Source organism: Falco punctatus, assembly GCF_963210335.1.
Source record: "Falco punctatus genome assembly, chromosome: 8".
NCBI classification, from domain to species: Eukaryota; Metazoa; Chordata; class Aves; order Falconiformes; family Falconidae; genus Falco; species Falco punctatus.
This window is the reverse complement of record NC_137588.1, coordinates 11,478,081-11,501,016: the sequence shown is the minus strand read 5'-3', so window position 1 is coordinate 11,501,016 and position 22,936 is coordinate 11,478,081. Positions and strand designations below refer to the sequence as shown.

The 22,936-nt window shown below is 46.6% G+C and overlaps 1 protein-coding gene across 39 annotated transcripts in view; it reads left to right on the top strand.

Annotated features, from left to right (window-relative positions):
* Positions 1 to 22,936, top strand: part of MAP2 (microtubule associated protein 2) — a 242,159-nt gene that overhangs the window by 164,338 nt on the left and 54,885 nt on the right. For 35 of the 39 annotated variants that reach the window (XM_080398343.1, XM_080398375.1, XM_080398344.1 and 32 more), the window contains one exon: positions 6,339 to 6,624. The exons of the other annotated variants lie outside the window; for them this stretch is intronic. In XM_080398343.1, coding sequence (XP_080254469.1) covers positions 6,363 to 6,624 — 262 coding nt within the window. In that variant the 5' untranslated portion in view covers positions 6,339 to 6,362. The remainder of the gene's footprint in view (positions 1 to 6,338; positions 6,625 to 22,936) is intronic. 39 annotated transcript variants of the gene reach the window in all.

Here is a 22,936-nt window from a genome sequence, read left to right as displayed (position 1 = left end):
CCATTGCAAGAGAAAAGGGCACCTGGTTTTAGATTTCTGTAGCTTGAGCAAGTTTATCAGTCCCTGGTCATGGGAGCAAGGGCAGCCCTGCATGCCAGGCAACCTTGTGTCGTGGGAGGGGAGCATGCAACAGCAGGTTGTCTCCGGTGTGCTCTGCTGTCCAGCAATCTAGAGGGATGAATGACTTCCCCAGGGAGGAAGGGCTCTGACAGTCAAGCGTAGCAGCTGAAAGACTTGTTCGCATATGTTTACCTGTTTCAGTGTTCTCCAGCAAGATGGACCTGCTTGCTGCCAATGGAAATGCAACTGGTGCTGCACCTCGTCCCTCCTGTACACCGCCTGGGTGTGCTGCTTGGCCAAGCAGGGTTTGTTACTCAGTACAGAGTAGAGGGGCTCTGTCAGGTTCCCTTTTCTCCCAGTGAAGGCATTCCCCGTCACCAGGAGCTGTACAGCTCCTGCAGCAGGGTGACCCACCCTTCCGACCTGCCTGTCTCCGCTGATGCCCAGCCCAGCTGTGGGAAACTCGGAGAGGGGTTTAAATCCCTGCACCCACAGGGCAGGACAGCGTGCAGGAGGGAGCGGAGTGTGCGGAGCGTGAGCAGCCGCTCCTCTGGCGCTCTGCTCGTCTTCTGCCGAGCCACTGCTGCAGGTCTGATCGACTGCTTCAGAGCCTGCAGCCATCTCTCGTTCTCAGCTCTGGCAAAGCTGCAGTTTGCGGTAAATTTTCTTCGTCTTTCCACAGTGAGCCTCCTTTGTTCAGCCTCTGGTCCAGGCACCATCCGTTATTTTTCATCTGTTTTCTGATCCAAGGTACGATCAAAAGGATTTTCTACAAAGAATATGTGACTATTGACTAACTGTTTGCAGTGTGGAAATGGAAAAGCCTTTGAAAAATGCCAAAAACTAATACAAGTGTGAGGAGAAGAACGCTGCCTGCATTTTTAACAGTTGCAAGGTGGTATTTAAGAGGGTAGTCTTGCTCGTATTTTCTAGAAAGAAGGAACTAGCTGCAAACTAATAGTTCAAGCAGTGGATAAGGAAGAAATAAATGATATCTGTTTTAAATTACCAGAGAAGCTTGTCCATCCTTTATTAGGCTTGAGAGGTAGAGTGCCTCAATTGGAAGAATGTATAATTCTAATAATATACCATAGTACCAGAATTATGGCACTTAGATGTTTAGCATCAAGTGGACTTTTGTTAATCATTTAGTGGCTTTCTGAACCATGACGAAGCATTTTAAGTAAGAGGGAAGCTAACATGGTCCCTGTCAGATGCCGCGAGACTTCTTCCCCATCCATGCTGTTTACTGTGATTCTTTTTGATCAGTGTGAAGCACACTGCTCACATCTGGAAATAATCAAATTAATTTGAGAAAAGATGCACATTAGCTGAAATGAAGGCGTGAAATGTGGCTGCAAAGCTCTGCATGTGTTGATGCATCCAAAATTAGCCCTCATGTTTTGTAGATATGTGGGGAGTCCATGAAGACAATAGCACCATTAGGGTTTGGGTCCTACAAACTACAGGCTGAGCTTTTTGATGGTGGCGGGAGGTTATTGGAATTTGTCCATCTAGATTTCCTATTCTGTCTCTTGTTTCTATTCCAGCCTCATGATACCTACCCACTTTCCTTGGCTCTTCTAAACCTAAGTTGTCAGTAAGTTAAATTTACTGACTATTTTTTGGGGACCTTTTAATCCACACTGCCCGATACTTAAATTTCAGACACAACATCTCAATTGGCCAGTTGGTATGTGGACATGAATTAAAGGTTTTCTTGGTTGTGTTATTTACCAGTAGACGTTAGATTGCACCCCATTTATGTATATGGTTTGGGTTTTTTGCATTAAGGAAGCATGGAAGTTTTTTATGGTTTTGGGGTGTTTGTGTAACTCATTTTGAAGAACATCTTAATTTCATTCTTCTCTACTTCTTGGTTCCCTCTCTTCAATTATTTATTAACACCTCACCTCATAACTTCCTTTTCTCTGAAAGAATTTATCAGAATTTCTTAGATTTCATAATTTAGGCAGTCTCATTCGGGAGTTTTAGAAGCTCTAGGTACCTGAGGTCATGGTAGCCGTGTCTCTGAGCCCCAGCCTGCCTCCACAGAGCAACCCCCACCCTCTCCTTGCTCTGGACTTGGGAGCAGGGTGGCTGAGTCAGTGCTATGGTGTGTCCAAGCTAAATAGCCTTCTGGGAAGCAGGATTTGGCCCTGGAGAATATCCCTGGAGGACAGGGAGCAGTTCCCCTTTCCTCCTATCTCCTCCCACTGAGCTCAGGATCTGTCCATGCCCCTTGTTTTTCTTTTTGAAGGTCTGTTGTCCGTGCAGAAAACTCCAGTGTTACTCTCACCCCTGAGCTGGAATTGTAGCTCTTGCTCCGTGGATCCAGATGGCTGTTTCTCTTAGTTAATGAGTTAGCTTCTCTGAAATCAGGTAGCCTCATTTCACTGTGAATGGGCTCACAGACACAGGAGCAGGTAAAAACATGGCCTGAAGCAGGAAGGCAGGGTATTTGCAAAATCCTTCAGTATTCGCCTAATTCTGTTCTCTTAAAAAGTGAAATCTGTAGAAAATTCATCTGCTTACATGCAAAGGCAATGTTAATATAATGCTAAGATGATTCTGCAAGATGTACTCACAAAATATTTAGAAGGACAGCTAGCATGACAGGGTGTTTACATCAGCATTATCTTGGGTTTTGCATATCATGATCTCATGATCTGTATTACTGCGGGTGATTTGTTGTGTGTTGAGTTCAAAACAGTCAGGTGCTTCAACCCAGCTGTGGCAGCAGGAGCTGGTGTCACATATAAGAGCATATGGGGAGGGCTGTGCATGGCCCACAGATGTGGGTCAGTATCACTGATGTCTGTGGTGCATAACAGCACCTGCTTGATCCCTCTGGAAGGAGGGGGCATTTCCACCCTGCTCCCATACCCTGATTTGCACAGCTGGCTTTGATTTGGCTTCAAGGTGAGGAACATACTGAGGGAGGAGTGTTTCCACAATGCCATGCCGTGTAGCTAACGCAGCCTGTGCTGAGGCTTGTACTTGTGCCCCGTGGCATACCAGCGTGGTGTCACCAGAGATGGCTTTGGAGTAAGGGGCCGTGCTGCGGTGTTGGTGCAGCCAAGGCTGGTACAGCCTGTGAGCCCCAGTGCCCTTCTGGCCGTGGTGCTGTGCCTGCCTGCTCACCCCGTCACTGCCACTGACTTCAGCTGATGGAGGAGAAGAGTGAGAACATACTAGTAAGATCTCTGATGATGAGGTTCTGCTACAACGGGTAGGGAAGAAAGGTTCATAAATATCCAAATTAATTTTTAATTAAGGCAATGTGATATTTTTGAGGACTGGCTGTGTCTTTTTTTTTTTTTTTCTCTGATACTTTTTGAAAGCCTTTGTTGTAGTTTATGCAAAGAATAAGAAAATTGTAGTGGAAAGAACAACTTTTTGCTTCCCTGAAATACTGTCTTTTCCTAGATTGTCCAAATTATTCCAGGTTTGTTCTTTTTTTATTTAAATTCTACCATAATATTTGTCCACTCTTGGTATTTCTATGTCAATATTTTTAAATTACCTGATTGATATAATTCCATGGTATGCTAATGAAATGACAGAAAAACAACTAGCCTATGGTAAAAAGCACACCTGTGTATTCTGGATTTGAACCTGAGCTGCAGATGAATCACGCTGCACAGCAGATAGTTATTGCTAAATTGCTGAGTATAAAGATGCATTGTGTGACTCACTCGCTGTGTTTCTACTACCATTATAAACTCTGAGAGCACTTGATGAATAACAGAGAGTCAAGAATGAATTCATCCATGTTTCACTCTGTAACCATCTATTATAAATACTGAGCCAAATTCTGCCTCCAGATACACACAGCTCTCATTGAAGCCTGCCCACTGCATTTATTTTTAAAGATAAAAGCACTTGTTACTTTCATAGAGGACTTCTGTGACACAGTGCATTGTAGGGATGTGAATAACCTTCCTCAAGAGCTTCGAGTGAAGCGGGGAGTGTCTGCCTGGAACTGGGAAGGGCACTTCAGGGATAATAGCCTCCAAACTGTGGTGTGGGATCTAACTGTTGCGTTCCTCCCAGTGATTTCCAGAGCCAGGCTCCCCTCATGGTGAAGCTGATGGGCAGGTTTGTACTGCTCCTGGGACTTGCTGCCAGGTTCAAAGCGCACTGGATCGGTGGGAAAGGCCTTGAGTTAGTTTGGGGGTTTGTTTTTCCTTCCCCCACCCCCCGCTGAGCTTTCCTCAGAGAGAGGACGGGGGAATGTTTCCTTTTTTCCCAGAACAGGCTGTGTTCTGTCCTTGGACCCCAAACATTGGTGGCTTTGGATGTGTGCTACTCACTCCTGTGCAGAGGGGGACATTTGTCTTGTGGCCTCATGTTTTGGAAAGGCTCCGATCAGAAAATGTTCCCCGGTGTCCTGTGGTAAACAGACCTAGAGGCAGAGGGTTATCTCTTTGGTTCGCAGGAGATGGCCTTTGCCCAGCTTGGGCTCGCTCCTTCATCGTTACCCCGTCAGCCCTTCTGGTATGATTTGAGCTGGCTGCATGAGGGCTCTTGCTGTATTTGCAGGATGCCCGCTGAGGAGTCTTCCATCAGGGTGGGGGGGAAGGCAAAGAAATGCGGAGCGTGTTTACTGTTCCCGTGGTTGACTGAGCCATGTCTCGTTGCCATTGGGCTTTGTGATACTGCTCAGCCCACCGTTTTCATTACAGCTCAGAGGAAACGCTGGGCTTGGAGTTTCACCTGCTCCCGCGGTCTTCATGCAATTAGTTATCCCCAGGGGCTGGTGCTGGGTCAGGGTGAGAGCAGACGGAGCTGTGCTTCCCAGAACACCGTGTTTCACTGGGAGGCAAAAGAGTTATTAGTCCTTTCAGGGGTGCAACTACAGCTTGAGTTATGTATTGTGAATGAAATCTTCATTTTCATGATTTACCATGATTTTTTTGTTGTTTTTTTCATTCTAAAGTAGCTCTGTGATCCTTTATTAAACAATAATATCTGATCAGAAAGGGGTTGAGTTCATTGATTGTGAATGGTTATCTGACCAGGTACCAACAGCTTTTTCTCATGTTTAGAGGTTTTCTGCAAACTGACCCGACTCTGTGGAAACTAGGGCTTTTTTCTGGTTTGTTTATTTGGGTTGTGTTAAATGTCTGCAGAATATAAGCACCATCCAGTTTTGTGCCTTCTTTTCTCTAGGCTGCTCAACCTCTGAGATAGGTGGCAGGTTGACTGCGTTCAGCTGATTTCTTATACGTGTGGGTTTTTTCTCCCAGGAAATAAAAGGTGGGAAGTGCTTTTGGAAAAGGCTTGCTGCTGGTTTTCACTTTGAAATAGCTAGCTCAGGTCAAGCCTTTCTCTCCTCCTCAGAGGCTACTTTATCATCAAAAGACAGATTATGATAGATTTTCTTTCCTAGGTTTACATATTAAGTAGCTACTACTACATTTTTCTGTGAGGAGTAGCTGAAGTCTATGGCTTGTGCAGTGGCTTCTTTTCCTGGCTTGGACAAATGAGAGCTAATTAATAGGAGTGAAATACGTGTGAAGTAGCAAATAATGATTAGTTTTGTTTATGTATAAATACTGATAGTCATAAGAGAATGCAAATGCTTGTCTGGGAAACAGCTGTTCCCCATGAGCTGTTTTGGACAAAAGGGAATGAGTGTGAATGTTCACAAAACAGCAAGTAAGAGGGGATATAAACAGGGTCAGATAGCACATATGTTTGGGAACCCAGTCAGTGTTCTCAAATGTGGTTTCTTTCATGGCTAGCAGCAGATTGCACATGCCACAGAGGACACATCACCTTGCGGTTCTGTGCCTGAAGAGCACCTGCTTTTTGCAACTGCAATGAAAACTGCAACAGCAGCTTCACTTCTTTTAGCAGTTGTGGCATTCTTCCCATTATCACCCTGGGAAGATGTCGTTGCATTATGATGACCAATTCACTTCTCATTAAGTTGGTCAACATTTAAGTGTAATTAATGAGTTAAAATTTGATTAATGAAAGGGCAGCCCTCAAGAAACTGATGCTAATAATTGCAAGGCATATGAGAGTCAGGGAGGACATGACCCATAATTTTTACCGCTTCTGATTTGTTTTGGTTTTAAAGCAGTTCACTCATGCCCAGGACAGATAAGCAGAGCCACTTCTGCATTTAAACCCTCTCTCATCTGCTGGACACGAGTTTCCCTGGCAGCGTTGCTGGTAATGTGCCTGTGCTGCACCCGGTCCCTGCCTGACAGTCAGGGGCACGGTCACCCGCTCGGAGCTGATCTCTCCTGCTAATGTCGTTACAGGCCAAGTGGTGAAGGCAAGGAACCATGGCAGAGGATAGGAAAGACGAAGCCAAGGCACCGCACTGGACTTCAGGTCAGCTAACAGAGGCTTCTTCACACCCACATTCACCTGAAATTAAGGAACAGGGCGGTGCAGGTGCCGGACTGGTCAGAAGTGCCAATGGATTTCCCTACCGAGAGGACGAGGAGCCGGGGCTGGGCGCCCATGAGCAGCCGGGGACGTACGCTCGGACCAAAGAGAATGGGATCAACGGCGAGCTGTCGGCAGGGGACAGGGAGACCGCAGGTAATGCACCTCGGTGCCCTGCCACAAAACACAGGTCTCTGGAGACCACCGGATAATGCTTCTCCAAGGGAAAATGTTAGGTGGAGCCAAGCATGCCCTGGGGCATGGGGGAGCTGCTGTAAGGGAGCATGTGCTTTGGAAGGGCACTAGCTCTTCACAGCAAAAGCTGCATCTTCATCCAGGTTTGCACAGCTTTACCTCCTTACCCAGGATCCTGGGCAGTGCTCTGAGAAGACTTCAGGAAAGGCATGATGGTGCCTTAGTGCGTCTTGGTAGGTGGGACAGGCTTACCTCTCTAGGGACGAGAGAACAGGCTGGTGTAGGGCGGCTTCCCAGCTCCTCTGGGCTAGGAGGGAGTAGAAAACCGCTGAGCTGTTGCACATGGATGGCTCATGTTGCTCTTGCGTGTGTTTGTGCTTCTGCGTACATTTGCCTGAAGGATGGGTTCTCCCGTTACTGCTCACAAGTAACAACACCTTCTTGAAACCACCAACTCTTTGCAGAATAATGTGTTGCTCAGTCTGACCAGGAATGCCACTATTCAGTCAGCATTTATTCACCCTCGCCCAAGTGTATTTCACTGGGACTTTATCTATTTGTAAACTGTATTGGGATTTTAGGATTCAGCTTGTAATTTGAGGGGGGAAAAAAAGGGTGACTGTGTGTCAAAATGGAATATGCAAATCAAGTTGCCTGTTTTAGAAGTAAATGCTAATTCTCTCTGTGCTGAGTTCCCACTTTAAACCCCGAATACACAGTGCAGGAGGAATTTCTCTTGTACAGACACAACTGCCCTTGATGCATCCATCCATGCGTGCTAAAGAGATCTTTCTAGCAATGTTTATTGGCTGTTGAAGCATTCGGAGATGCCTATTCATAATTTCTCAGCAGCTGGAGAATTTCAAGGGTCTTGGACTCTACAGTTGTTTCGAAAGCAATTGTTCTGGAAATGGATCTCTCTGCTAAAAGGGAACAAGTTTAGATTTTAAGAATCTCTTCTTGTGGATAGCCGAAATTTGAAAGTGAAAGGTAAAAGAAATCTTGTGTAAGCATTCAGATGAACACACTGTTGATTGTTTGGAGAGATGATAAGAAGGTCTTGTCTCTTTGCTGTAACCCAACTTTGTGCTATGCTTAGCCAGCAGATAAGCAGGAGCAGGTGTGCAGGAATCTCAGGTGGAAGATGCTGCAGTTCTTAGGGGTTGACAAGGGCTGTGGGGAGACCGAGTGTATTTTTCCTCTTTGCCACAGATTTTTCGCACAATCTTGGACAAGTCCCACCCATACACATGGAGAAGTGGGATAAACTTTATGGGACGAAGAGGAATTTCCTATCCTTAAAAAGGGAGGAGAGAAATGCTCTTCTCAAGCTCTTTCACGCTCGGGTTCTGAGTGGTGATGAGTGTCTGAGACAGACAGGACCATTTAATTGAGGAGTTTGCAACTAATGGGTGAGAAGAGGCAGGAACCCACTGCTGCCCAGCAGCAGGTGTTGTTGTCATGTATTTTCGTGTTGCTTTCTGAGGCAAGGGGTTAAAAAGCAGGACAGGAAAAAAATGAGGCAGTATGGTCTAGGGCAGGCAGTGCGAGTGGGGACTCACATTTGCCAAGGGAACAAACTACTCTTGATTCAGGTAATGTTCTCTGATCACCACCGTATGGCCTCATTGCCTCCTCTCCTGCTTTTTTTCTCAGTGTCTGCTTAGATTGAGAGGTCTCTGGTGTGGGGACTTACTGTCGATACATACAGTTTTTGTTTGGGAGTCTTATATAGCTTGTCACGTGGCATCCTTGTTTGTCCTTGAACATCAGAAGAGTCCCTAAAAATGCTTGCCTTCATGCATGAATTCCTAGCTCTCTGGAAACTTGTACACTGCACATGCACACACTGACTAAGCCCATATTTGATTAGTGCAATGTAAAGCATCTTACTTAAGATGTATTTTTAACTATTTTTCTCTTTCTGAAGGAGAAACCTGTTGGCAACTTACTGTACTGACAAAAGGGGACCAGGGCAGTTTTGCCATTTTACACTAGTATTTCCTAGCTGGATGTGCTTAAAGCTTTGTGAAGCAGGAACTTTAAAGTGGATTTTTGGTGTTTGATTCAAAGTTAGATCTTGAAATCAGGATTGCCATTTGCCACCAAATTCAGTCATCTTTGCTGTGTTTGTCTGCTTGCAAATTCTAACTGCAGTGGGGTGGTGTATCAGGTAAGGTTTTTAAATGCCACTCCTATACACATAATTACCAATGAAGTGAATCGTTTAATCATTTGTAGTAGCTTACCTATTCCAAACAGCTGAGGAGAAAATGCACAGGAAGCCAAGGTCAACTGAAATGATTAAGCCAAACTGTGAGTTTGAGTGGATTTACAGGGATTTTATTTCCCTGGTGCAAGTCCAGCACCATAACCTAGGAAAATCTCTGGCTTCTCGTCGTGTCAGAGTTCGTAAATGCCCAGCAACTGCAATAACCAGCTCAGCCACAGTGAAGCCCGAGTATAAACAGGGCATTTCCCCGGCAGCTGCCCATCGCCCCATCCCTGGTGATGAGAGCTCAGTTACATTTTGAGGCATTTTGCCTGAGGAAGCTCTGCAGTACCTGACTGACCCAAGAGCTGGGGTTCAGTCACGAAATGGACCTCTCCTAGGGAGGGGTATTCTGCAGCAGTGCAATAGTCCCTTCAGGGCACAGAAAAGCAGCAGGGTACCCATTTGCAGGGCTCGTGCTGTAAAATCCGAGGGCTGTGTGTTAAGGGGAAGGTTAGAGCCAGGCCACCGGGACAAAAGCACCTTATGTCAACACTGATGCAGAGGCAAGGGGTGTTACTAGGGGAGGATATAACAGTTCTTGCCAAAACGCATCTAATCGATCACTGCAAGTGACATTTTTAGATTTGCACAGTTAAAATTTGCCTTCCTGTATATATGTGTCTCTCTCTCTTGGCATCTGTCTAAGAGTTATTGAGTCTGACCTCAATTTTGGAATCCTCTGAATCTGGCTGTTGTGTTGCCTTTGATTGATCTGTCTCGGTATCGTGCTGGTAATGGCTGCATTATGGAGACACATCAATGCCCTCCTTTCAAATGGACCGATGGGAACGTGGGAGAATGCACAGTGCTGCGGGCAGGGCAGCCTCAGGGCCTGATCCGGCAGCCACTGAAGTCAAAGGCAAATACGTATGAGAGAATAGGCCGGGGGTTTTGGCATAGTGCATAGGAAGCTGTTATGGATGTGATATAAGTAAGAGTGGTAACACAGCTATTCCTTTTCATATGTATTTGTGTATATAAATTTAGATATATGCTTGGGCTGCCCTTGGCAGACCATCTCAACCCCGCTTCATCCTCAGCCCCGTGCCTCTGCCAGCTGCAAGTCCCATGCTGCTCCCGAGGAGCTCCTGAGAACACCTTGCCTTTGACACGCTCTGTAGCATCCCGCAGCCAAGACCCACCAAGTTTCAGTGTCCTCCCTCTGATTCATGCCTGTCCGTGTCCTTTTCACTTACACACACACACACAGGGCATCTTTGGTGAGGATTTTGGAAGTATTAAGAGTGGAGGATGAGATCTGTAGCTCTTGTTAAGCCAAACATTTTCATGTCACACGAGATTTGTGCTGCAAAGGAGACGTGATAGAGTAACCTTCAGAAACTCACTCTGGAACAGGCTGATGTGGGAAGCTTTGGATTGGACCCCACGGTAGAGCACAGGATGTGTTTGACTTACGATGGAATATGAAAAGCTGTGGTCAGGTAACTGGGAGGAAGCTGGAGGGCAGTACAGGTGTGCTGCAGCATTCTCTGGGAAACAGCAGTTTAACACAATCCATCTTATTTGACTTGCAAGGAACATCAAGCTGCAGAGATTTGTTTTTTTACACTTAAAATGCATTTATTGTTCTTCTCAGTAATGTAATGAATAACCTGTCAAATTTATGTAATTAGGGGCAAAAGTCGTTAGATTCATTATGAAGCATCTTCTACAGTATGTCTTTATATACAGTGACTCAACTGAGTCACTTTATTATATGCCAAATTCAGGTTTATAATTGGAGGGGGTTTGGATTACCCACACAGTTATTTGATGAATTATTTTCTTGACAGATGAAGGGAAAGCATTTCCTGAAATGTTATTACCAGAGCCTCAGGACAGTGGCTCTGTCCTGGTGTCAGTCAATGTTAAGGATGGTAACACATCCTGCCAGAGTGGCAAACAGAGCCCTTCATTAATTGGCAGGGTACCCAAACCATGTGGGATGCAAAGAGACTGCCGGAAGATTGTGGCAGAGTTCCTGACACAGCACAGCGGACCAACTGCAGGTTGAGTGCTCCTGCCTTGTTTTTCAGAGCTCTTGACTCATAGGAAAGGTGGGTGAGAGGGAGCTCATGACAGATAAATGAGAGAGGCCAGCTTTTTTCTGATGGCTGGGGGGACCCAGAGACTGGTATATGTCAGTCTCTAAGTGAAAGAGAAAGAGCGGGGAGCCCTAGACCTGTGAAGAGGAATGAAGAAGTGGCAGTATTGAGCTGAGGAAGGAGTACGGGACTCGGGAATGGTGGGGGAACAGATCCAGCAGTGGGAGAGCTAGGGGAGGTAAAAAGGGCCAAGAGCTGGCGAGATGAAAGCTGTGAGGGAGCAAAGCAGGGGCAGGAAATGGCAGGGAAAAAAGAAAAAAAATTAAGATAAGGTAAGGACAGGAGAAAGAGGTTCAGTTTTATCTGTTCATCCAGAGCCAACTCAGTTTTTGCATGATGGTAGATACTACCCCAAAGAGGAGGGGATTCAGAATAGCACAGTCTGCAGGGAACAACTGACGAGAAAAGTGGGAAGGGGCAAATGATCTTACAGCCCTAAATGTAATTTATCGTAATTGAGCCATTTGTTTTAGGCTTTGTTCAGCTGGACCAAATGGACATCTGCAACAAATCTATTCCTGTGGCCAAGTACTCGTTAAATAAGCATATTTCAATAATCTGCAGGGAATGTGAGTCTGAAAGATTGCCCTGGCATAGCCAGTAATACTTGAGCAGAGGTGGGGAGTCCCTTTAGGCTGGCTGTGCAAAAACAACATGTTGAAGACAGGGATTGTGCTCGTTACAGCCACCTGGCAGTGCATCAAGGAAACAGTCTGTATCCCATCACCTTCCATAGCCTTGCCCTGTAGTCAGTCTCCAGGTAAAGAGGATCTTGTTCACAGCGGTCATCACCACTGCACTTAGAAAATCACTACGATGCTTAGTTCTGCAGGCTCAGGGCCCTCGGCTCAGAAGGGCCAGGGCTGGAGCATCAGTGATGGCAGGCTGTGTTGGGGCAGGATTGCAGCCCTGTGCACGGGGTCAGTAAACACAACAGCTTCTACAGGCTGAAACTTCACCGAGTCGTCTCCTGGTCCCATGTGAAAAAAATATGTTCCCCCACCCACCCACTCCCCTAGTGACATCTCATTTAATCTTTTCCTTTTTCTCTCTTTCGTGCTATACAAGTGATAATACTCAGATGGCACTGCCAGTACACATATAGACATGCCTTCTTTGTCTTTCCAGCAGGACGGCTTTGTCAGAGCTTTCCTTTTCATTTGGCTGTGTGCACTGGTTGTCCTGCTGATGCCTAAGCCCTCCTGGAGTTAGCAGAGCCCTCCACAAACTCCCTGGATGCCTTTTTCCCAAAGGAGCCTCCCTGCCCTGTTGTCAGACGTGCATTTTCAACAAGCGGCTTGTCTCAAGCAACACAGACAAAATGCACAGAAGGATGCAAAATCGATGACATTCAAAGATAAATGTGATTGCTGTGTTTGTCCCATTTCAGTTGTTTATTTTACAGAGCTGGAAGAATGCATCTTATCATGTCATTGATGGCTCCCATGGGAAAGAAGCTGTTAATTAGGCATTTTGATCTTCCACCCTTTGCCCAGGGAATGTGACAGTAATTACTGTGCGCCATCATTTTTGCCAATTTAGATACAGGCAAACATACCGTGCTTCTGAAACTTTTCTTCTCTGTGTTAAGAGTGATGCAAGTGTCATTTTCTGGGACACATTATTGGAATATTTTAGGCACGTTCATGTTATGTTGCTGAAGATAGCGTAAGTGGAGGTAGCAGAGCCTCTTTGGGGCACGTGTAGAAAATGGGGGGTTTACCGTTCTCTGTTAAGGTTACTCTAGAGGTCCTTCTCAGCTGCTGTTCTGCAGAGGATCAGGAATGAAACCACAGAAATTCATCTTTTGCTGTGTGTGCCCTACCCCCAGCTATCTTCCGTCTGACTCTGAATATTTAATAACTGCTGTAGAGACGAGTCTGCAGGTTTTTCTATGTCTGGCACTTGTATTGGTCACTGAATCCAGTAAGACATCCCATTTTGTCCAACCATGTCCTCTCTGAGAGGCTTCGTGGGACTTCAGAAATCAGTCAGTGATTGAAATGTATTAGTAGGAGCAGGAGGGTCTGGCACAGTTTTGGGCAGTTCAAGCGTGCAAAAATTACTGCCTGAAAGGGGGTGGGGTGAGATAACCCAGTGTGCAGGTGCTGTTGACTCCCACAGCTGGGAGTCAGATACCCAGAGAAGTTTAGCCATCCGTCTCTTTTATCCCTAAAGGTCCTCTGAAAATGGCAGTGTGGGGTTCAGATTTGCTTTTGAAAACCGTATTCCAAACCAGGTGCAGTCATTAGAGTCAACAGTTGCATCGTGCTATGTCAGTGTTGAATCTGGCCAAGAGAAGGCATCAAGCAGCCATTTCTTTTGGGCTCCCTGTTGGTGTTTTGGTTCACTTTGCTGTGCTCTTGTTAGGCTATGAGCATCTTAAGAGGGAATTGCATGAGCAGCTGTGCTTCCTTAAGGAGTAAGAGCAAAATGCCTGTGATTGTGTTGGCCTGGCAACCAGCACTCAGTCAGTGCCATCAGTGTTCCCAGAAAACATAATTGGTAACAACCTTAGAGATGCAACAAGGAGCAATGAGGCCGGGATATGGAGGAAATATCTTTCATAACATGTTGTTCCTACCACACTGGAAATTCAGACTGTACGCCATGAGTGCTTGTTTATCAAAGCTGCCTTTTGAAAACATCTGCAGCCATTCTTGGGCGGCTGCTGTAGCCAGGATAGCTATTGCTGTTGAAGGATAAAGCCTACCAAATACGGAACATATCCTGGGAGTCAGATTTTCACTTTTGTCTCTTATTTTTGTGGACAAAAATTTGCCCTTTGTCTGTTCGCCTCTACCCTCCCTCCCCGCCATCCGTGTTTGGCTGCCTGCTCTGGTGGGGGCTGTAATGAGGACTTTGCTGTTTCTGTGGGCTGGATCTTGACCCTCCAGCACTGGTGTTAGCTGAGTGACTGCTGGGGCAGTTAAGTCCAGTGGCTGTGTTCTAAATTGTGGCCTGGTGCGCTGGAGTCCTTTTCAGTGTGTGGTAGGAGACAATTTGTGCATTTATGAATTGCATAAAGAGACAAGGCTTGTAAAGGCCAGGAGAGAGGGCACGCAGGTGCAAAGAGAGCCACCCCAGGTCACCCAGGAAGACTGCGGCAGAGCTGTGGGCAGGTGGCACAGCCCTGTGCAGAGCTGCGTGCTGCCTCTGCAGTCTCCTGCCCTCTGGGCTTGGCTAAGCTCTGCCCCTTGCAGAGAGGTGGAGATGGAGCACTTCACTGGCTCTTCCTTGCCGTGTCTGAAGGGAAGCCATCATGGTCTCCATCCCCAGGGTGGCAGCACGAAGGATGTGCAGGAACACTAGGCAATATTTGGCAGTGGGCAGAGGTCTTTGCGATTGCAGCTGGAAGGTGGTATTGCTGGGGATTGTGCCAGCATATAATCTTCCATTCCAGTTTTGATCTGAGGGCAAGAAGATTTGGAGGAAGGTTCATTACCAAACAACAGAGCCTTGTTTCGCAGGCACACAGCTGCTCTTGTTTCAGGCAGACCTGAAATGGCAACTTCTTCTCCAAAGTCACCTTGAAAGGGAAGCAGCAGGTTCTTAGGTGACAGCCTGGGACGTGCTGGTGGGCATTCCCTGCCGTTCCCCGCCTCATTGCCTGCCCCTCACCCTGTGCGCAGGCCATTACTGGCTCTCAGGGTCTCTCACACTGTGGAGCAGGAGAGCCTGGAGGTGCAACCATCAACCTGCTGCTCGCCCCTGTGCTTCACAAATCCCTCCTTCCCCTTTTCGCAGGGCAGAATCTGATGCGCGTGGCTCGGCGCGCTGCCCAGGCCCAGCTCCCTGCCACCCCCGGGGCTCCCTGCCACCCCCGGGCATCTCCCGAGGCCGGGCCCGGCGCAGCCGGCCGGGGGTTTAACCTCTGGCAGGGAGGAGGTAGGTGCCATCAGATCACTTACAAAAATGAGTCGCACAAACAGTCTGCTGCTCCTGCGAGGAGTGCCAGGCGCTGCTGATTTCTTTTTTCCCTGTTGCCATGCCAACACGTCCCTGAGTAGAGTGAGATCTCTTTATAAGCTCCGCTGAGAGAAAGTATGTAGCCTGGGAGCTTATTTAGCATTCAGGAGTGCACAGCCTCTCTGTAACGGCTCTGAGCCACAGCCGGGCTGTCTGACAAAGGAGAGGAGGATTTAATTTTTTTCCTTCCTTTCCTCTAGCATTTCATTCTCAAGGTTAAGTGAGACAGGGTAGATGGGGAGAAAGACTGGGAACACTTTACGATGGGCACCTCGCTCTGCTGCCCTCACTGAGGCACGACTTTAATGGAAATGAAAAGCAGATATCAATTTGGGGCATATTTACAGCGCAGAATACATGTGTGAGAGATATATATATGCAAATTTCTTGGTTCAGCTAACCCTGATGAGCTACTGTGTATTAAAATTGGAAAACAAAGGCAATCCAGGTTTTAATTTTAGCAAGGAACTTAAAAGGAAAGATTAGAAGGAAGCCAGGGACAAGGCCCCTGTCTTGATCTTCCCTGCTGTTTTAGTCGGTGAGGTTACAATACAGAGCAAGAAATCATCTCTTCTCATGCTGCCTTCATATCCTGAGTAAGGACAGCAAAACCCAGTGTGTACTGGTGCTTTGGTTTGGGGTTTTCTGTTTTGTGGAGTTGCTACTGGTAGATTAACTGCTCACTTTAAATCTTTATAGTGATGATTAGTACAGGTTTGCTTGCCTTTGCAAGCTGAAGGGATGGAAATCAGCATAAAGTAGCTGGCAGATGAGCACTGATGATCCAGTGCCTGTCCGTACCAGCTGTGAAAAGGTTAATCTGGAAATTCAAAGGCAAGACTCAAAGTGAAGAAGGCTACGTGCTGGTGTTGACGCTGTCATTTGTTCCTTGGGAGGTGCTGAGCAAAACATTTATGTTTCCTGTGCTGTTTCACAGATCGACTGCAGAGTGGAGTCAGTGGAGCTTGGAAAACCCATCCTGAGGTGATGGTTTAGAAATGCAGTCTGTTTTTTGGGGGTTTGGTTATTGCTGAAGCATTCCTTGTGACATGCAAAAAGTGCAGGAAACTGAAGGCACTCCAGCTGTGTACGTTAGATCGTGTGAGTGAGCCCTCCTCCTGTCTGTGGAAAACACCTGGTCAAAATTTTAATTTTAGTTGCATGCAGTATATGGAAAATAACTGTGAGATATTGTTATCTCCGAGGCAGGAAAACCTGTTAGCTGCTTCCCAGAGACTCATTTTCACTCTGGACTGAGTAGATTGAATACTTCATGGAAATCAGTTTCACTTGGTAGCGCTATATATTTTGGGACAGGGAAAAAAACCCAACCCAGGTACTTCCCTTTTTTTGTTGCTATTTCTTTCCTTGAGGCTAATTCACAGTGATATACGATCAGTTTGCTACAGCTCCCAGCAACCCATATAGCCTATGGCAGTTATAATAAAACTCATTTATAGTCTGGGCCTCTGTCCGTGGCAGTCCCTGTGCATCTGGCGAGACATACTTCTGCTCTTCTTTATTAACCTATCAGCTGCCCATGCTGCATGGATGTGGCAGTCGTGCTGACGTACCCAAACAGTTTTCAGCCATAGTCTTGCACCGCATAGAAGGAAAAGGCTTCAGCTGTGGATGTTGCTTTTTACCCCAAATTCAGAGTATGTGCCAAATCCAGGGTAAACACAACCTGCACAAGCTGTTGGTGAGCTGTAAAGGGAACTAATCCTTAGCCATTCCTGTCCATGAGTTGCTGCTTTTTGCTTTCACTGTCATCCGTTCTCTCCATTTAAGAATATATTGTCCTTCCCAACAATTACTCTGTCAGCTTTACCTTCTTTTTCTCTTTTTCTCACTTGTGTTCCCTCTAGCTTCTCCCCGCCCCTTGTTCTATGTACCCCCAGCTTTATCCCAGCCATCCAGTGTAGCTTCTCTGTGACCTTGAATTTCCACTGCCACTCCTCATTTTCAGTACACTTGAGAGCTCCGCTCTGGATGCAGACCTTTCCCAGTGGCTACAGTGACCCAAACCCTGGTCTCATCTCCCCACAGCACCCACATGTCCCCAGCACTGGGGCTGCAGAAGCTTGCAGGTGTTTAAGTGCCCAGAGAAGACGGCTCTGTTAAAGTGGAAGAGGTAGTTCAGAAGATGCACTGAGGGCTTTTATGTGCATCTCTCACATCTCCCTTCTGCAAGAGTAGGCGCATATCTCCCTTTCCTAATCATTTTGCACACTTGAGTTGTGAGCCAGTAGCTTCCAAGGGGGGGCAGGCAGTGGACGGGAGCAAGCTGTGTGAGCAGGCAAGGATGAGTCCCGGTCACAGACAGCGACCTGGCAGAAACAAGGCTCCCTTCAACTGGGGTAGTGCCAGAAGAGAGGAGGAGAGATGGCAGAACTCCTGAGCAGGGCTGAGAACTGCTCTGGAAATCATCCACATCATGACATCTGTGGGACTTGGTTAATTTGTATGTGATGTAGGACCTGTTCCGCTCTGCCTGTCTGTGGGAACACCTGCACACACACGTTTGTAAGTACGCAACACTGTTCTGCACAGGCGGCAGGAGAAAAACATCTGTCTTGGTACAGGCACAGGGCTCGGCTGGGAAGCGGAGCTGGGAAGAGATTAGCTGTGCAGCTGTAGCTGCATTGCAGAGCTAGCTGGTTAAATGGGGCTGGACTGGCTGCGTGAGCCCTGGAGCGAAGAGGACACAGTATTGCTGCCTTTTGTATGTCACTGTATCCCCCAATGGCTTGAACCAAAGTTCTGTTGCATTGACAGAATCTTCAGTCCTTCTGGCCAGGCACAACTAGAAATCCCACACAATGCGTGCACAGGTTAATGTTAATTTAAACTTAAATTCAGTAGAGTTTGTATAGCATACCTGGGATTCTTTTTTTAAAGAGATCACAGGAAACGCTGTAGAAAGTGTTTAAAATCAGCTCAAAAGGAGCTAAAAATGACCTTGTAAGGCACATGTCACCTCCTGCTGTACGTGGCTGAAGCTCCATTGACTTCTGTGGGCATCCTTAAAAGTCTGTTTAAAATCTGAGCTTGTACTGAAGTTCAAAACAAATACTGATTTTTAAAAGTGAGTTTCCTGTTACGTGTATTTACTCACACTCAAAAGATTAAATATCTGGTTCTTTCTTTGGAAGCCAAAGTGGTTTCTTCTGCATGAGTCTTAAGGAGCTAATGTTTTAATGAAAGCAAGATAGAGCTGCTTTGTATGTGTGAATGATGTTTTCAGCTGATACCAAGTCCTGGGAAAAGCAGTGGGACCTCACTGCATTGTCCTGGCTGAGGGTCTGGTGGTGTCTGCTTCAGTATTGCATGTTAACTGTAAATTGTGTTGCAGATGCATCAGACAAAACAGAACCAATTAGCTTTTCCCACCTCTGACTTGCCTGGGAAATGCTGACAGTAGTAAATATTTTGTTCCAGACAGCAGACTTAAGAAGATGCGACTCAGGGGATGCACAGCGAGCAAGTATTTGCAGTAATGAGTGCTCATTTTAAAAGCATTGCTTTATTGTACTGACATTTGTATGACTCCTTTTTAACAGTCTTTCATATTTCAGGGGAGGAGGGGTGTGGGGACTGATGCCTGGCTGTTTTTACAGCTGCTACAGTGTGGCAGAGGCCTCTGCCTACTGAACGTGCACTGGGGTGTTGGGGAGCCAGATAAGGGGGCTTACTGGAATGGTCAGAATTGCTCCCTGCTCCTAGCATGAGTCGCTTTGGATTTCAACACTTGAGTGCCTTGGAGAGTTGGACTATCTGTCCAGCTCTCTTGCTGAAGAAGGTGACCAGGGAAATGCAGTCAAGGCAGTGGAGCTGAGGTACGTGCAGAAGGTGTGGAAGTGGTCCGAGGACGGGCAGCCCAGGCTGCTGCTTCCCCTGAAGCAGCCAGGTGCGCATGGCCAAGCTGCCCCCCAGCCTCCCTGTTTGCCTGTACAGAGCACGACCGGTCCGACCCAGCTCAGCTGCAGCCACAACACCACCTTTGCTCTCTTATGAAACAGATACGTTAAGGGGCTGGATGATGGCAATTCAGATTTACAATCTTGAGTTTGAGAAGGTAGAAGGGGCTGTTGAATACCTGAAGTAGCCCAAAACACAGAGGCGTAAACTGTTTGCTGTGGGGCACCCCGGGGCATGAAGCTACTGTGTCAGGTATCCAGCTGTAGTTCCCCCCCGCACATGTCACTGCAATACGTCTTTCCCCAAAGGTTGTCTGAATGTTCATGCCTTTGGGTTTCAATGCATTAAACAATCAAAGCTCTTTTTCTCTCAGAACACAAGCCTTTTCTGACCTGTTCAGTTGGTTAGCTGGTAAATCCTGGTGATTAAATTAATCTGTCACTATCCTCATTGATGCAACAGTAGCTTAAAGTCAACGAGTTTATTAGGGAAATGATACTTGTCAGTTGTGTTGTGGTTTCATTTAATTTAAAAGCTGATGTTCCCATTATTTGCCTTCATACCTCCTGCCAATTACTGTTGATACTGCCAACATCCAGATCAAGGACCTACTTACAGCAAAATATTTATACTCACGAAAGCCATTTGAGAGCAAATATTTGAATTCTGTAAAGCTACGTTACTGCTTTTTTTCTTCAATCGCAAGCACTAATCTGTTGGCATTATTTGGGTTTTCTATAACTTATGCCTACTGCTTTGATTGCTGCTGTGCATAATTCTTTTCTAACCTGAGTGCAAAAGGCAGTACTTAGAGTTGTCGTGATCCCACTGATAGAGTCCAAGGTGTGTCTGTTTTTTCCATCAGAACTGTCACTGGGTGAAGCCCAGATCTTTTTTCCCCAAGGATTGCAGCAGTCTTGACCCAAACAAGACTTGTCCACCAGCTTCCAGGAGAGCTGAGCATGAATTCAGGACCTGGCCTTAGGGGACTGGCTAATGCCTCTAAACAAATCGAATAGCTATTTGGTTTATAGTCCTGCTGCACTCGGAATTGCAGTACCCGAGGGGGGAAAAAATCCATAGGTCCTGTTTGCTTTTCAAATTGTCAAAGATAGCAAATAGCCATTTTGTGTCTTTCCTTTCTGCAGGAATATATTTGGAGTATTTTGCCTCACTAAGCAGCGCAGGTTGCTCTGTGCTTTTGTCATTGACTCGATTCCACTGTGCCAACAATTAGTGCTGGTTACCTTGGAAACTGCTCTGCACCCCACTGAGGATTTTGACAGGCACATTTTGACTGAAATTGCTTTGTTTTCCCAGTTCTGCAAGCACACATGTAGCTAATCCTTTTGCTGGGCTCTGCCTGTGTTTCTTCCTTAAAATGTAGCAAAATTAACAAAACATACTATTTTATCCTTTCCATCTGTTTGCATCTTTCTTTATCCCTGTTTTAGCCGCAGTGCTCCAGGAGCGTTAATTACCCTTCGTTTTAACCGAGCTAACTGTTAATTTTCTTGGTAGGTGTCTAAAGGGTGACATTGTGAATGCGTGTAAAGTTTTGACACAATTTTCAGTCTCCTCCTCCCTGTCCCTCCTTCCTGTCATCCGTTCGGTTTTCTCCTGGTGCATTCGTTATGCCATGCAGTTCCAGAATGTTAAACTTTGTTTATGTCTTCAACAAGTTCTGCTTTACAGAGGCCAGGTGGCATCTTCCATGGCTATGGCAAACTCGGGATCTTCTGCCACCATAGTGGAATCAGTTAGAGCTGTTGCTATAGAAGTAAGGGGTGATGCTGCTTCAGTCTGGGAAGAGTGTCTCAGTGGAATTATGGGGACGTGAAATGCCTTTTCATTTTAGGAGTAGCTGTCCCTGTTGCTGTGAAATGGATTCTTGAGTGGGAAGAAGCGATAGATAGGTGGGCTGACTGAACTGGATGAATGGCAGTAATGGAGCACAGGTGACTACAGTCAGGGAAGGAGAAGAGTTGGCAGACAAACTCTGGTCCAACTGGGGCAACTCTGGCCTGAGGAATCACTGACGCTGTTATGTGAGGTGACGAGACGGCTGTTCCCCCGGGCAAGCTGCACCAGCCCCGGTTCCTCTGCCAGCAGGATCCTTGCGGTGGTGCTGGTCACGTACCTGCGAGGCTGGAAGACGCTGGGAGCACTGCCCATAGGAAGTGTCTCCTGTCAAAAACAATCCTCAGGATAATAATACAGCATTGCATTGAGGGGTAGGGGGGAGAGAGAAGGTGAAAGGTACTGCTGGGTGAGGGCTGTCAGAGGCAAGTATCTGAGCCTGAGCGGTTTCACCTAGGAAGTGGTGTTCGTGGCAAACTCAGCTCCTCAAGAGATTGAGCCTGAGGCTGTGGTACGTTGGAAGAGAAAAAGGTGCCCGAGGCTGAAGTAAAACCATTAAAAAGGGCACAAAGCGAGCAGACACCACACATTGCTGCAGAGAAGTGTTGCAGATCTAATTTTTGCTCTTGTCCTTATAGTTGCTAATTATTTCTAAACAATTTTCTGGAAATATTTGGTGAAAGCTCAGACACCATTTTTAAAGACTCTTGCCACCATCTGTACATCTGTCCCTGGGGCTAGTAAAACCTGTCTGTTAAAAAACTTAATGGACTGGAAAGGTTTCCTGGGAAATGGAAGTGCTGTAGGTAATGGATTCAGGTGCCAATGGAGACATCTGCAGCCCATTGACAACTGCAGCAGCATCAATAAGAAATGAAGGACTTTGAAATGACATCTTGGCCTTGTAGAGGATTTGATCCCAGATCTTTGGCTGTGCTGTAGCCATGCTTTGACATGTAACCTTGCTTAATGGCCCCTGGTTGAGTCTCTGTCAGTGAAGGGGGGCTCAGGTGTCCGAGGCAGTGTGTGGCTGACACCTGCTGCAGTTTAAACATTGATGCCAGAGCAAGCTGGGGTGAGGACCGGGCAGCTGTTGTGCCCTTGGGTGTGCAGCATGTTTTGTGTGAGGAGTGTGAGGAGTGCAGCATGTTTTGGAGGCACCAGGCGTTCTAAAACCAGCCAAGAGGAAAGGCTGCGACTCCCCATACTGTCAGCAGCTGGTTCAGCATCCCCTGTGCATCCCAGTACTCTGAAAGGGTTTGTGTCCCTGAGTTACGTGAGGGGCAGGGAGATTCCAGATGGCCTGATTTGGTATGCTGGGTGCTGGCGTATGTAGAAGAATTGGGCTGGCTTCTAAGTGCTCTCTGCTCCTGGTTTTACTCATTTGATTTTTAACTTCGGTTAAAATTAGCATAGTGCCCAAGACAAGGTGCCTGCCCTCTCAGCAGGGCAGAGTCCTCTGTTCCTGCCAGAGAGCAGCCATGGCACTAGTTGCAACTGGCTGCAACTTGACCTGGCAGCCCCATCAGGTCTTGCTCTGAAGTGGCGACCTTTAAGAGAGCAGCAGAATCCCTGTCCCTGTGTGTTAGCTCCTGGCCTCTCAGCTCAGCCTGCTCGTGTCGGGGGGGCTTTTGAAAGCCTGTGTTGAGGATCTTCCACAATGTCTCCACCCTATTATGGACGTCACATTGGAGGACCACCCTTACTTTTGGGTACCACATTCCCTGACATCAAACTGGGAGACTCGCTCCGTGTCCTGTACCCATGAGCAGCTGATATCTTGGTAAAAAGGAGAAGCATTTTACTCTCTGCAAAATGCAAAGGAAAGCCATAGTGCTGTCCTTTGTTGTGCTGGAGTCTTATTTGAAGCCAAGGTCCTTGTAGCCTTTAAGAAATGTATATTTGGTGTTACTTGTCATTTGTTAGTGCCGTTTTGGTGGCACAAATTAGAGTCAGAGAATGTCTACCTGCCTAAAGAGAAGGAAAACAAATCTCTAGAAGCAAAACTATCTCAAATGAATCCAGAGCTTTTAGGCCGTGAAAAATTTGCCTGGCATCCTTTTTTTTATCCTTTTTTTTTTTTTCTTTATCATTAGGCTTCCTTGAACTTTAACTGAACCATGAGGAAACTATGAAGAGTCTC